The 12,553-nt window shown below is 51.1% G+C and overlaps 1 protein-coding gene across 4 annotated transcripts in view; it reads left to right on the forward strand.

Moving 5' to 3' along the window:
• The window catches only part of MTSS1 (MTSS I-BAR domain containing 1), a 151,114-nt gene that overhangs the window by 107,508 nt on the left and 31,053 nt on the right, over positions 1–12,553 (forward strand). For all 4 annotated transcript variants that reach the window (XM_040979317.1, XM_040979315.1, XM_040979318.1 and 1 more), the window contains exons 4-6: positions 7,865–7,949; positions 9,071–9,162; positions 11,539–11,613. In XM_040979317.1, coding sequence (XP_040835251.1) covers positions 7,865–7,949; positions 9,071–9,162; positions 11,539–11,613 — 252 coding nt within the window. The remainder of the gene's footprint in view (positions 1–7,864; positions 7,950–9,070; positions 9,163–11,538; positions 11,614–12,553) is intronic.

Genomic DNA, 12,553 nt, shown 5'->3' on the forward strand with positions numbered 1-12,553 from the left:
CCAGGTGGATACAGTCAGCAGTCTGACCTGTGGGCTGTCAAGGGGCCCTCCAGCTTCTATGAGGGGGAGAGGGGCCCCCCTGGGGTTAGGTTTGCACAGTTCCAGTTGGTGTCTGGCTGCACAGATCCTCAAGAAACCATGGGTGCTGGCTGTTCCTCACTGGCCAGTGGGGAGGCAAGTCCACGGCCAGTGAGTGGTTATAGGAGGCCCTCTTTTACAATTTCTTTTGTTTGTATTTATTTGGAGGCTCAGAGAGCAGGAGCGGGAGCACTTTGGGGAGTGCTGGTTTACTCTCCAAGTGCCCACTTCAGCCAGAGCTGGACCAGGCTGAAGCTAGGAGCCAGGAACTCGATTCAGATCTCCCACAGGAAGCTGGAGTCAGATCCAGAGCTGAGACTCGAACCAGGCTCTGTGTCACGGGATTCTGACACCATGTGACATCTGACCTGCTGATCATAGGCCTGCCACCCTGTGCTCACTGTACCACATCTGTCCTGGGTCTCGCAGAGGAGCTGCAGAGGCTGGTCTCTGCCTTCCGTCCTTCCTCATTTGGGCTGCTCGGATTCCCTCTGGCAGACGTTTGTGTATTCCTGATGTTCAGCACTGGAAGACAGGCTGCTGTTAGTCAGCTTTCCAGCCTTGGGGATCGGAGCCTGTTGACAACAGGGAATGTCAGTTCTGCGTTTTTCAATTGTCGCTGTAATGACAAGTGAAATTGTTTTTTCATTACGGGAGCTTTGCAGGCTGGTGGTGGGCAGAACTTAATAGCTTTTCATGGCCTCTGGGATGAGTGTGGGACAGCAGCCATCCCAGCTGAGTGTGTCCACTGTGGCTCCTCCAGGCCTGGCGCCTTCAGTGGCAGCTCCCTGTAGGAGAACACTGATGGTCCTCCGACGCCGCTTCTCAGCGATACTGCTGCACCCTCGGCAGGGTGTGGGTGAGTCTGGAGGCATTTCTGGCTGCCGTGAGCTAGAGGGCAGACACCAGGGTTGATGCAAATATCCTGCCATGCATGGGACACCCAGGTGATGAGACCTGGCAGTAAGCATGGTCCCATCCAACATGGCAGCAGAGTGGAGGCCCCCGCCTCAATGAACCGCCCTGTCCTGTAGGCTCTCCTGCAGGAAGTGGCCTCTGTCGTGGGCTCCCAAAGGGCCTTTCCTGCAAAATCAGCCCTCAGAGGAAGAGCTTATCATCCCATGCACTTCCTCCAAAACCATTATTTTATTTACTCTTATTGGAAGGGCAGATTTTATAGCGAGAGAAGGAGAGACACAGATATTTCATTCTCTGGTTCACTCCCTAAATTGTTTCACTGGCCAGAGCTGAACTGATCCAAATCTGAGAGCTGCTTTTGGATCATCCCTAAGGGAAATTGGGCTGTTCATTGCTGATTTTTTCAGGTCATAAGTAGGGAGCTGGATTGGAAGTGGAGCAACTGGGACTTGAACCATCGTCTGTATGGGATATCAGTGCTGCAAGTGAAAGATTAGCTTACTATGCCACTACATTGGCCCCTTACCAAAACTGTTCTTAACTCTTGCTTCCTGCAGCCCTTATCCTCCTCACTGGCTGCCTGCCCACCCTGGAGACCAGCCCCTGCCTGTGCTTTAGTCCCCTGCCACCTGGGGAGACGGGAGCTGCCTGCAAATGAGGCCTCTGGGAGGGCAGGATAATGCTACTGTTTGGGTGCCACAGTTCTGCCTCTCACAAGCGGCAGGATGAAGGTTTGGGTGACGGGGCAGGAACAGTGGCTCCATGCCCTTTGTTCTCCTTATTTCCTACTTCCCCAAATAGGCATTCGACAGTTTGCATTCTGGTTGCGCCTTTGTTTCTTTGTCTTCCATTGGGCGCATCTCCAGCTTGTCACAGTGAGAAGAAGCCTCTTGGTGTTAGCAGAAGGAGGGTCAGTCGGGGCCTACACTGCACTGTTACCAGCTCCTAGCCCCCAGCACGTTAGGGCAGCCTCCTGAGGATCTGTAGGAAGTAGCATAGCTCATCCTGGACTCATGAACTTACTGTCCAGATGTGCGTCCTGCATGGATCTCATCCTCCTTGCCCAGCAGTCTGTGCGCCCTGATTGAGCTCTGACACGTCTTCCTTGTCTTTAGGCTCACTTGAGCCCAGCCATGTACCAGTCACCTGTTGGAGGTTGAAGGCTGAGTTCCTAATCTTGCACCTGTGTCTGGGACTGTTTGGCCATGGTCTTTGCAGAGCTGGTCAAGGTAGCACTACCTCGTGAGAGGTGAGTCACAGTCCACATGATGAGCATCTTGCAAAGAGGAAAGTTTGGACTCCAGATACACACAGAGGGGAGGACGCCTTTACCCATCCCTCCAGAGGAGACAGACACTTGGGAGGCGGTCACGTGGCTGTGGGGCAGACACCAGAGGGTGCAGCTGCGGCCAGGATTGCCAGAGCCGGCACATGCCAGCATGTTTGAGGGGGTGGTACACCTGGCTCGGCCCACGCAGAATCCATTTGCATTGCTGGGAGCCAGCTGGTTTGGGGAGGCTTTGCTAGGGCCGTGCTAGCAAGCGGACGCAAAGCTCGGACACCTGTGCGGCTGTTTTCATGTCTGCATGTGCAGGACACTTTGTCTTCGTACTTTGGCCCTGCGTCTTTTCACCGCCTGCTCTCTCCCCACTTCCGCTACTGATTACTTTGGGGCTGTTGTATCATGAATACGAGCGCTTGTGCAGGAAGGAGGCCTTTGCATGCTGTCATCTGCAAGAGGACTGTGGTTTCTCATCAGGTGTGTGTTCCTAAGCAGTGGTTCAGAGTGACCGATGGGCATTGCTTTTAGCAATGGCTTTATTCCTGGTCCAGAGAGGAAGTGTGAGAGGCCGTGGCTCGCTCTCCTCCTCTTTGAACTAGCAAGAAACAGACCAAATCAAAGTGGCCTTTAGAAATAAATATTTGCTCTTGCCAAATAGGAGCCCGGGCCTGGAAGAAGAGCAGGCTCAGAGCAGTGGCCCAGGGAGGGTGCCAGGAGTTCTTCCTGGCTTCTTAAGCTAGGAGGAGTCTCAGCCAGTTTTTGTTTGTTTTGTTTTGTTTTAAAGACTTATATATTTGGAAGAGTTGCAGAGTGAGAGAAGGGAGAGAGAGAGAGAGAGAGAATTTTCCATCCAGTGACCAGCAGTGGGCTAGGCTGAAGCCAGGGGTTTCGTTCAGGTTTCTCATTTGGGTGGAAGGGGCCCAAACGTTTGGCCCATCTGCTTTCTCGGGTGCATTAGCAGGACTATGGACAGGAAATGGCACTGCCGGGACGGGAAGCACCCACCGGTATGGGATGCCAGTATTGCTTGTGCAGGCTTCATATGCTGTGCTGCTATGCCAGTTTGTTTTTTTCTTTGGAGAGCGACATGGCCCAGTGTAATGCCTCAGTGGCTAAATCCAGGTCTTGAGCAAGCACCGGGATCCCATACAGGCACCACTCCATATCCCGGCAGCTCCATTTCCCACTCAGCTCCCTGCTTGTGGCCTGGGAAAGTAGTCAAGGATAGCCTGGGACTCTGCACCCACATGGGAGCCGTGGAAGTAGCTCTTGGCTCCTGACTTCAGATCAGCTCAACTCCAGCTGTGACAGCTCCTTGGGGATTGAACCAGTGGTCAGAAACTCTCTGTCTCTCCTCTCTGTGAAGCTGTCTTTCCAAATAAATAAATAAATAAATAAATCTTTTTAAAAAGTGACAGGGAAGGGAGACACGGATAAAGAGCTCTTCTAGCCAGTGAGTCAGGCCATAGTCAGGAGCTTCTCTCCAGTATCCAGGTGTTTGGCAGGGCACTAAGCCCTTGAGCCTTCTGCTGCTGCTGTCCCAGGTGCGTTGAAATGCAAGGTGGATTGAAAGTGGAACAGCCAGGACTCAAACCAGCCCTTTGAAATGAGATGCTGGTGAGGCAAGTGGCTGCTGAACCCACTGCACCTCAACTCCGTAGTTCCATCTTAAGGTGGCAGCTCTGTGGCCATGGTGCTGCCTGCCTGTGTCCTTGTTTAGGTCCTATAGGGTGTCTCTGCTGTGATCCCGTTGGATTTTATGGAATCCTTCCCCAGAAGCACCCCATCAGCCTTCTCTCCATATCTGTCGCCTCCCTCCCTGGAGCCCACCACTGCCCAGCAGGCTAGAACGAACATCCCTCCCAGCTCTGGTAGAAAAAAGAATGGCGCCCCAGCAGCGTGCACATTGCCATCCATGGTGAAGGGGGATGCTACAAGGGTGTCAGGGTTAAGGAACTGGAGACAGGGGGATCATCTTGGAAGATTCCAACAGGTCTAGCTAGAGCACAAGGATAAGAGGGAGGCAGGACTGTCAGGCTGAGAAGCTTTAAGCACAGAAGGTGCGGTGGGCAAAGAGAGCAGGTGCTGAGCCTCTGCCTTGGGAGGGGTTAACCAGGGAATGCGGGAAGGCCCCGGAAGCTGGAGAAGGCATGATAACAGGTTCTCTGGCAAGAACACAGCCCCACCCATGCCCAGATGACAGCCCGGTGAAGCCGGTTTGGATTCTGAGTTTCTAGAACTGGGCGATCCTGTTGTGTTCAAGCTGTTTCAGTTGTAGTCGATTACCGTGACAGTGGAAGGAAGGGAGCACACCGCTGTAGCTCTGCACTGACCTCTAAGTGCGCCTTTTCTGAGATGAAGCATCTGGCATCTTCCATGGTGTACGTGCAGGAAAAACGTATTTATGGATTAGGCCAAGGATAAACTGGGGCCTTGTTCCTGCCTCCGGATGGGCCCAACCTGGCGATGCGCGCTCAAAACGCCAGTTGTCCAGGGTTCCCCGGGTCACCATTTCTTGGTGGGCGACATAAGAGCCGGCTGTCCTCACTCCCACAGGGCTGGGTGTGCCTCAGCCAGCCATTTGATTCCACAGACCTTCTGAGTGTCTTGTTGGAGGGCTTGCAGATGTCTTTTCTTTGTGGTGGAAGCTGATTTCTTCCAGCAAGTAGTTCCTGTTCAAATTACTGATTTTTTGTTTTGTTTAAGTGCTAGCAAGGGTTGGGGAGAAGCTAAGATATCATTCAGTACTTGCGCAGAGCCACCTGCTTCTGGAGGGCTTGTGTCATGGAGACCAGCAGTCGTTCTAGCACTGGGCCCTGGGATGCACTGCGTGGCAGCTGCCTTCTGCCCACGTGGCGCCCGGACAGGGACACTGCTGCTGCTATTGGCAGTGTTTTCTCTGCGGTCACTCCCTTTCCTTCGGAGGCCTTCTTGCTCGCGCGTGTCTGTACTTTCTTGTGACACTGTTGAGCTGTTTGGGGGAATCTTGAGCTTTCCTGGAGAGGCATACAAACTATGGAAAATACCTAGGTAGCAGGCCGAGAGGGCAGGGGCTGGCCTTGAAGGCGCGCATCTCTTCCAACTTTGTGGGGTCAGCAAGGCTGACCCCTGGGTCAGTCCAACATCCCCAGGCTCAGTCCTGGTGCTGGGTCTGCAGATTTGCAGCTCATCCCATGGTCCCAGCTGGGCAGTTCTAGACTCCAGAACTGATATTTGGAAGCTAACGGTAAAGCCAGGCAGCCATATGATGTGTAGTGAAGTGCGTTGGGTGCAGCCTGTGTTCCGGGCCCGTCACTGTCTCATCCCACCCATGGTGTCCAGTAAGTGTCCGGCAGCTGCAGAAGCAAGTGTGTGGATTGATGTTCTGGTTCCGCTAACAGTGGGATGTGTGCGCATCAGCAGAGATGTGTTTCCTGTCTGTAAAGTGCGGGGTGATGATTGCATCAGTTCCACTGGGGAGGGTCGGGTGCAGAGAACGAGCGACAGCCCTGCACACCATGACTCCATGCAAGGGCCTCGCTTCGTTCCCCTCCTCTGAGAAGGAAGCAAAGCAGCCTGTCCTGAGTTGGCTCTCGGATACGGGATGCTGGCATCATAGTGATGGCCTAACCATGCTGTGTGCCACAGCACAAGCCTCTTGTAATTCCTTAAACATTGTTTTCCAGCATTTTAAAGGACTGCCTGGTGTTCCATTGCATGGCAGTGTTCCTTGGTTTGTTTGACTGAATCCTAGAATGGGGTTGCCTCTCCAGCTTGTCAGTGTTGAAAACGTTTCATAACTACCCTCACCGATGGGGATTTTCTCCCATCCGTTATTTTTTCAGGCTAAGTTTCTAGGATTAGAGTTGCTGAGTCACAGAGCATGCACATTAGTAACATTTTCTTGATAGATCTTTACCAAATTCTCGTCTTGGAAAGTATTAGTTTACACTCCCAGCAGCAGTGAGAGAGCATGCCAATTCTCTTGTGTGGCTAGGTTATTAACTTGTAATCAGATGAAGGCTCAGGAAAAGGAGATATTTCCCTGGGGAGAAAGCATTCCCCATCCTTACCTAGCAGTGACTACTGGAGCATGTGAGCTTGGCGCCCCCTCCTGGCCCTCCGTGGTAGAGCGATGTGAACCACTGCAGATGGAGGGAGGCGATCTGTTCAGGTTCCCTGGCTCCTTGAGGCAGGTGCCAGAAGGTTAAGGACATTCTTGAAAGACTTATGGCCACTGACAAACCAACCTCAAGTGACATGTGGTCCCTGAGCAGTGGTTCTTGACAGGCGGAGGGGATTCACTATTGCCATTAGCAAGCAGAGGTCCAGGGTACAGTCGGAACATCTGACAGCGCACGGCACAGCCCCACAGCAAAGGATTGAGCTGTGCAGCGTGCGCTCGTGTGTGTGTGTGTGTGTGTGTGTGTGTGTGTGTGTAGCAAGTTTGTAGAAAAGCCTATTACACACACAAAAACAAAATCTGCATAGATCTCAAAACTAGAATATATCCCTGTAGCATTCAGATTGAGAGATTCTGTTGTCAAGAAAAGGAAAATTTTCACCTGTCAACACTTACCTGTTTACATTGAAATGAAACTAAGAAATGCTTCCATATTATAGTCACCCTGAGTAGTATCTGATTGTGTAATCCTGTTTTTCAGAATACAGTGGAAAACAGGTGGGACTGAAACAGCACATTGGTGTTTCTGGCAGGACAGGCAGGCAGATTACAGCCCACAATATGAACACCCGAGAGGCCGTCGTGTTCTTGTTCCCTTGACTTGACCAACCCTGTTGTAAATTCCAGCAATTTTTCCCCCTTGTCTGCTTAAAAAGCACTTTTCATTTGCCATGTGCCCTCAGTTTCACAAGAACCTGGGTGTTCCTCATATTTCTAATGGTGCATGCCGGAGTTCTGGGCCCAAGACCATCTGCGCTTCTCATCGGCTTCCCCCACCATGTTCCTGTAAGTGCTGATTCAAGCACTGTCTCTGGAGGGGGAAGGAAGAGAACAACTTGAAAAAAGTAACCTCAGAGAAGGGTGTGCCTGCCAGGGAAAGTATGACAGGGATTTCAGGAAAATCAAACTCTGCCACAGCCCCAAGACTTTGCCCTCGCTGCCCGGTGTCACCCGGTCCCTTCAAGAGGGCATTGTCTCCAGAACATGTGGCTTGTAATAATTGGCCTTCCAACTCCTGGGGACAGGATTACTTCTCCAGAAAGGCAGCTCTCAGAGGGACAGCTTTCCCCCCTACCCGACACTTCTTTGATTGTCTTCCATCAGAAGTGTCTTGCAAACTGTGTGTCAGACCCATGCGGGGGGGTGCCCCGTTGGCTTTAGTCTAGATGACGACCAGTACTGCTCGAACACCCAAAACAGAAACTGTTAAAGGATCTTGTGCAGCTTGAGCCACCTTGGCTTCAGTGACAGAGGTGGCCCCACATGTGTGTGTGTGTGTGTGTGAGCATGTGTGTGGTAAGCTTGTAAGGCCGTGGGTTAGGCGCCTCACCTGCTGTAATCTGGCTCGCGTCCGAAGGTCGGCGGAGATGGCCAGGATTTGCGCTTGCTGCTTGCACTCACCTGGGCCTGTGTTGCGCTTTCAGGAGGTACCAGGGAGATCGGGTCTGCCCTCACCAGGATGTGCATGAGGCATCGGAGCATCGAGGCCAAGCTGAGACAGTTCTCCAGGTGAGGAGCCTGTTCCATCCGGGTCCCCAAGGCCCCTGCTGATTCCAAATGAAGCAAGCACTCAGTGAGCAAGGTGTCAGGCACGTGGGCCAGCACCTAGCTCCCCACACCCTGTTTCTTGTCTCTGTTCGTTCCCTGATCATGCGTTTGATTGGGCACCTGCTGCATGCCGTTTACTGCTGTGGGCATGAACGGTTGAACGGTGCAGCTAGGACTAATGGCCAGGTGTCTGGCCTCAGTGAGCCTACCACTCTGCCTTGGGTCCTCTGTACCTCTCATGTGGGTCGCCCCCTCACGGTGGCCCAGTTGAGCAAGTAGTACATCCCACTGAGATCCTCTCCATCCTGCAGGAGCGCCAAGAGTGAGATAGGCCAGGCTGCCCTGGCCGCTAGACCTGTATGATTCCATCACACCCACCGTTGGAGTGAGGGGGCAGCAGTGGGAGTTCTTGAAGCCCTCCCCACTTGCCAGTGTCTTGCCTGGCTTGCAGGCCTTCAGCCTAGGGAGAAGTGGGAGTAGCAGGCCAGCGTTCTAATGCTAGTGGATCTCGCTACCAGGGTGATCAGCATGGGGCAGTGGAGTCACGCAGTCCCTACAAGGAAACTGCTCATAGTGGAGGCTACAAACAGAGGGCCTCACCCCTTAGTGACCCAGTAACTGTTAGGAGCAGCCACAGGACATTCTGGTCTCTTCATTCTCGACTTTTCTCCAGGCTCTGAGCAGTTAGTATATGTTGATGACACAGAATCCTGGATGCACGTCAGAACCTCAGAATTTGGATTAGAAGTGAACGAAGACCCAGCTGTCTCCACCTGCCACGTGGCCCAGTGGTCCTGTCCCTTGACTTTTTTTTTTCTGTCCTTTGACTTGTAAATGCAATCGCTGGACATCCCTGGAAGTGAGAAGCAGGCTTGTCCCAGCCAGTCACCATAATAACTTCTTAATTTTGTTGCCAAGTGTTCTGAGAACAAGGATCAGGGTGCTGACTGAGAGCTTCATCTTATTCTACCTTTGTTGGCCTGGGTAATTGCAACTTGATGCCTGTTGTGACAACCAAATGTATGTCTTGACAATGGAACATATCTGTTTAATTCTTCCTTTCCTTTCTCTTTCAATGAAAGTGCTTTAATCGATTGTCTAATAAACCCACTTCAAGAACAGATGGAAGAATGGAAGAAAGTGGCCAACCAGCTGGATAAAGACCATGCAAAAGGTACGGGGGCCGGGAGCAGAAGTTGAGAAGAGCCGTGGATGCTGCCGGCGCAGCCTCTGGTGGATGGGTTGGTGTCAAGGAAACAGCGAAGGGCCCACTCTGCCTCTGCCAGGGCAGTCACTTGGCAGAGCTGAGCGCTGTGTGTGTAGCACAAAGTGTCCCTCAGCAGCCGCTGGCTCGGGTGCAATATTTGGATTCTGGCCATGGCAGGTGTATACACCAAGCACTTAGGTGGAAGGCATCTTGGCACGTTTGGAACACCAGACTCACCCTGAGTGGCCTACCCCAAACGGGCCCTTTTCCATTGTGTGCTGTCTCGACTGGAAGAGACGAGGTGGTGAGCTGGTTTGGTTGGTGTCAGGGACCCTGATAGTGAGAAGAGAGATCAGCCGTCAGCTGCAGAGGAAATCTCAGGGTTGTGCTTTCCAGCGAGCATGTTTGAGGTTCCCCTGCACGGCTCAGTTTGCAGGCTCTGCAGGAAGATGAACGTGGTGTCTACTGCCATGGACACAGATGGCCTTATCATAAAGCAGAGAGAAACAAAGACCATGAGGAAGCCCCAGGCAGTGTTTAGGGCCTGAGAAGGGCTCCTGAAACAGGACTCTGTATGGCCAGGGAGCTGCTTCATTTTGCCTGCTGCCGACTATAGCATTAAAATTATGTCACATTCCAGAAGCTCTCTCTAGCCGCCGGGAAGCTGCACATTCACTCGAGTCATCTGTGTCACTCAGCACCCGGAGCTATTGAATCCTACTATGTTTCATGTCCATGAAGACGACAATGGATACGTTTGTCAGTTTTTGGAGCACAATCTTCAGCGTTTGTTAATCATAGACTAAAGGCACTCACTCGTGTCTCCATTGTTACCGCAAATCAGTCTTGGGCAGCACTTCAGCAAACCATTTTCTGTGAAAGAAAAGAAAGGAAGATAGCTTGTGTACATTGAGATTCTAGTTATTTAGTTATTGTGTAAAAAGTTAATATAAAATCTGTTTCTCCTACTTCAAAATTTGAAAGATGATACAGTTCATTTGTAATAGAACAAAGAAAGGCATCCTAAATCATGGGATTCTTTTAAATGTCTTTTTTGGTTTTTGGTTTTAATATCTTCCTTCTGACCCATCTGGTACCTTGCTCCTGCGTTTGATACAATCCGAAACACTCTTGTCTCCTTTCATTTAAAGTTAGAAAGGCAGGTCACGTGTTATCTTGGATGCACTGAGCTTACCATCTGTACTCGGTGTCAGGTAAAGAATATAGAAACAGTGAAATCTTCTGATGGTGAAAACCTCGGTAGTTGACAGGGAGCCCAGTCAGCTTTGCTTGTATGACTTCAATAATATTTCTTTTAAAAAAAGATTTATCTGGGCCCGGCGCGGTGGCGCAAGTGGTTAGGTCCTCGCCTTGCACGCCCGGGATCCCAAATGGGCGCCGGTTCTAATCCCGGCAGCCCCGCTTCCCTTCCAGCTCCCTGCTTGTGGCCTGGGAAAGCAGTCGAGGACGGCCCAAGGCTTTGGGAACCTGCGCCCGCGTGGGAGACCCGGAAGAGGCTCCTGGCTTCGGATCGGCATAGTATCGGCCCGTTGCGCTCACTTGGGGAGTGAATCATTGGACGGAAGATCTTCCTCTCTGTCTCTCCTCTCTGTATATCCGCCTTTCCAATGAAAAAATAATAAAAATAAAATCTTTAAAAAAAATAAAAAAAGATTTATCATTTTAAATTTTGTTGGAAAGGGAAATTTGCAGAAAGATCTTCCATCTGCTGGTTCGCTCCTCAAATGACTGTAACCGCCAGAGCTGAGATAACCTAAAGCCAGGAGCTTCTTCCAGGTCTCCCATGTGGGTAGAGGATCCCAAGGCACTGGGCCATCCTCTACTGCTTTCCCAGCCAGAGAGGCAGAATGCAGGGAGGGAGGACCGCGACAGTGAGGCTGCTGGGGATGCCAGCTTCTTCCCTGTGTGGTCGGCTCTTCTAGGTCTTGGTTTGACGGGTCTGGACAGCACCTTTCCCAGCTGGGACTCCTCTTTTGTAATCAAAGTGCTGTGGGTTTGGACCTCAGAAAAGCAAATAACGTAGAAACCCTTTCCTGAGCCCCAACATGAGAAATTGTGTCTAGTTTCCTCTTATGATAACATCCCCAAATGTTGTCTTTCCTCCAAGCTGGCACCATGAGGAAAGGCTCCAGCTCATTTTGTTGTTTTATGTTTTGAATAGCTCCTTGGTTTTAGAATGTCCTCCAGACATTGTCACTGTTATCAGATTTCGATGAAATTATTTGCATGTCTTAGAGTTATCTGGGATGAAGCTAATTGCTATTGCTAAAATATTTTTTGTTGGACACACTGATCAAACTTTAATATTCTGCTTTCTCTTAGAATATAAGAAAGCTCGCCAAGAGATTAAAAAGAAGTCCTCAGATACGCTGAAACTGCAGAAGAAAGCAAAAAAAGGTAACTCCAAAAATTCTGCCCCCGACATTGAACCTTGAGGAAGAGTGCCCGGGTGGCCCGGTTTTATCTTTGAAGTGGACAGTGTTCATTTCCTAGATTTCTGCAGGTGTCATGGCCCTGCAGGGCAAATGGGTGCCACAGTATCAATCTGAACCACGTTGGCAAGTGCAGAATATATAGGAGCCCAGAAGTCTTGGCAAAGAACTTCTCGCCTCACTCCTGTCCCTACCCTTGCCTTCACATCCTGGCAGCCTCCATGCCAGTTGTGCTTTGTAAATGAACCCCGTGACTTTCTTTGAGGCTTTGGAATCATGCAGAAAAGCTTTTGGGCAAATATTCTGTCGTAATTATTCCTGAAATGATGCCACTTTTGATCACAGCTTGTAATCTCCAAAGTCCTCGTGAGGTCCTGTGAGATCGCTAGAAATGGCTGTAGGGGGAACCAGGGCCATGGCTACAGAGCAACTCTGCCTGCTGTTAGTGAAGATGGGGCTTGGTAATGCACTGCTGAAGGGCCAGACACCTCTCCTCCTGCCTGCCCCTTTGTCATCCGTTAGAAATCCATGAATGGTCACACCCGTGACTCCGCAATGGGTGGGGAGTTGGGAGAGAAAATGCCGGCCACATCCACTCTGCAGGCTTTTGTTACGTGTTACTACAACCCTGAGGTAGGGACTTTGTCCTGGGTCAGAGGTGATGACCTCTCTTCCAGACAGACTGTGCCCCATCGCAAGGTGTTACTCTTGCATCACAGTGGGTAAGGTGGCCCTCCTGGGCCGGGCTGTAGGGGATGGATAACATCTATAGCATCCTTTTAGGAAGAGATTTTCCCCAAACTAGAGTTTCCCTTTTATAAACCGATAGCACGTACTTGGAATGCAAAGAGAATGTATTTGCAGAGCTGCAGTGGTTGAGGGTGGTAGTGAAATGGGCACAGAAC

The sequence above is a fragment of the Ochotona curzoniae genome, unplaced genomic scaffold (genome assembly GCF_017591425.1).
Source record: "Ochotona curzoniae isolate NIBS_2020 unplaced genomic scaffold, NIBS_Ocur_1.0 contig_3190, whole genome shotgun sequence".
Classification (NCBI taxonomy): Eukaryota; Metazoa; Chordata; class Mammalia; order Lagomorpha; family Ochotonidae; genus Ochotona; species Ochotona curzoniae.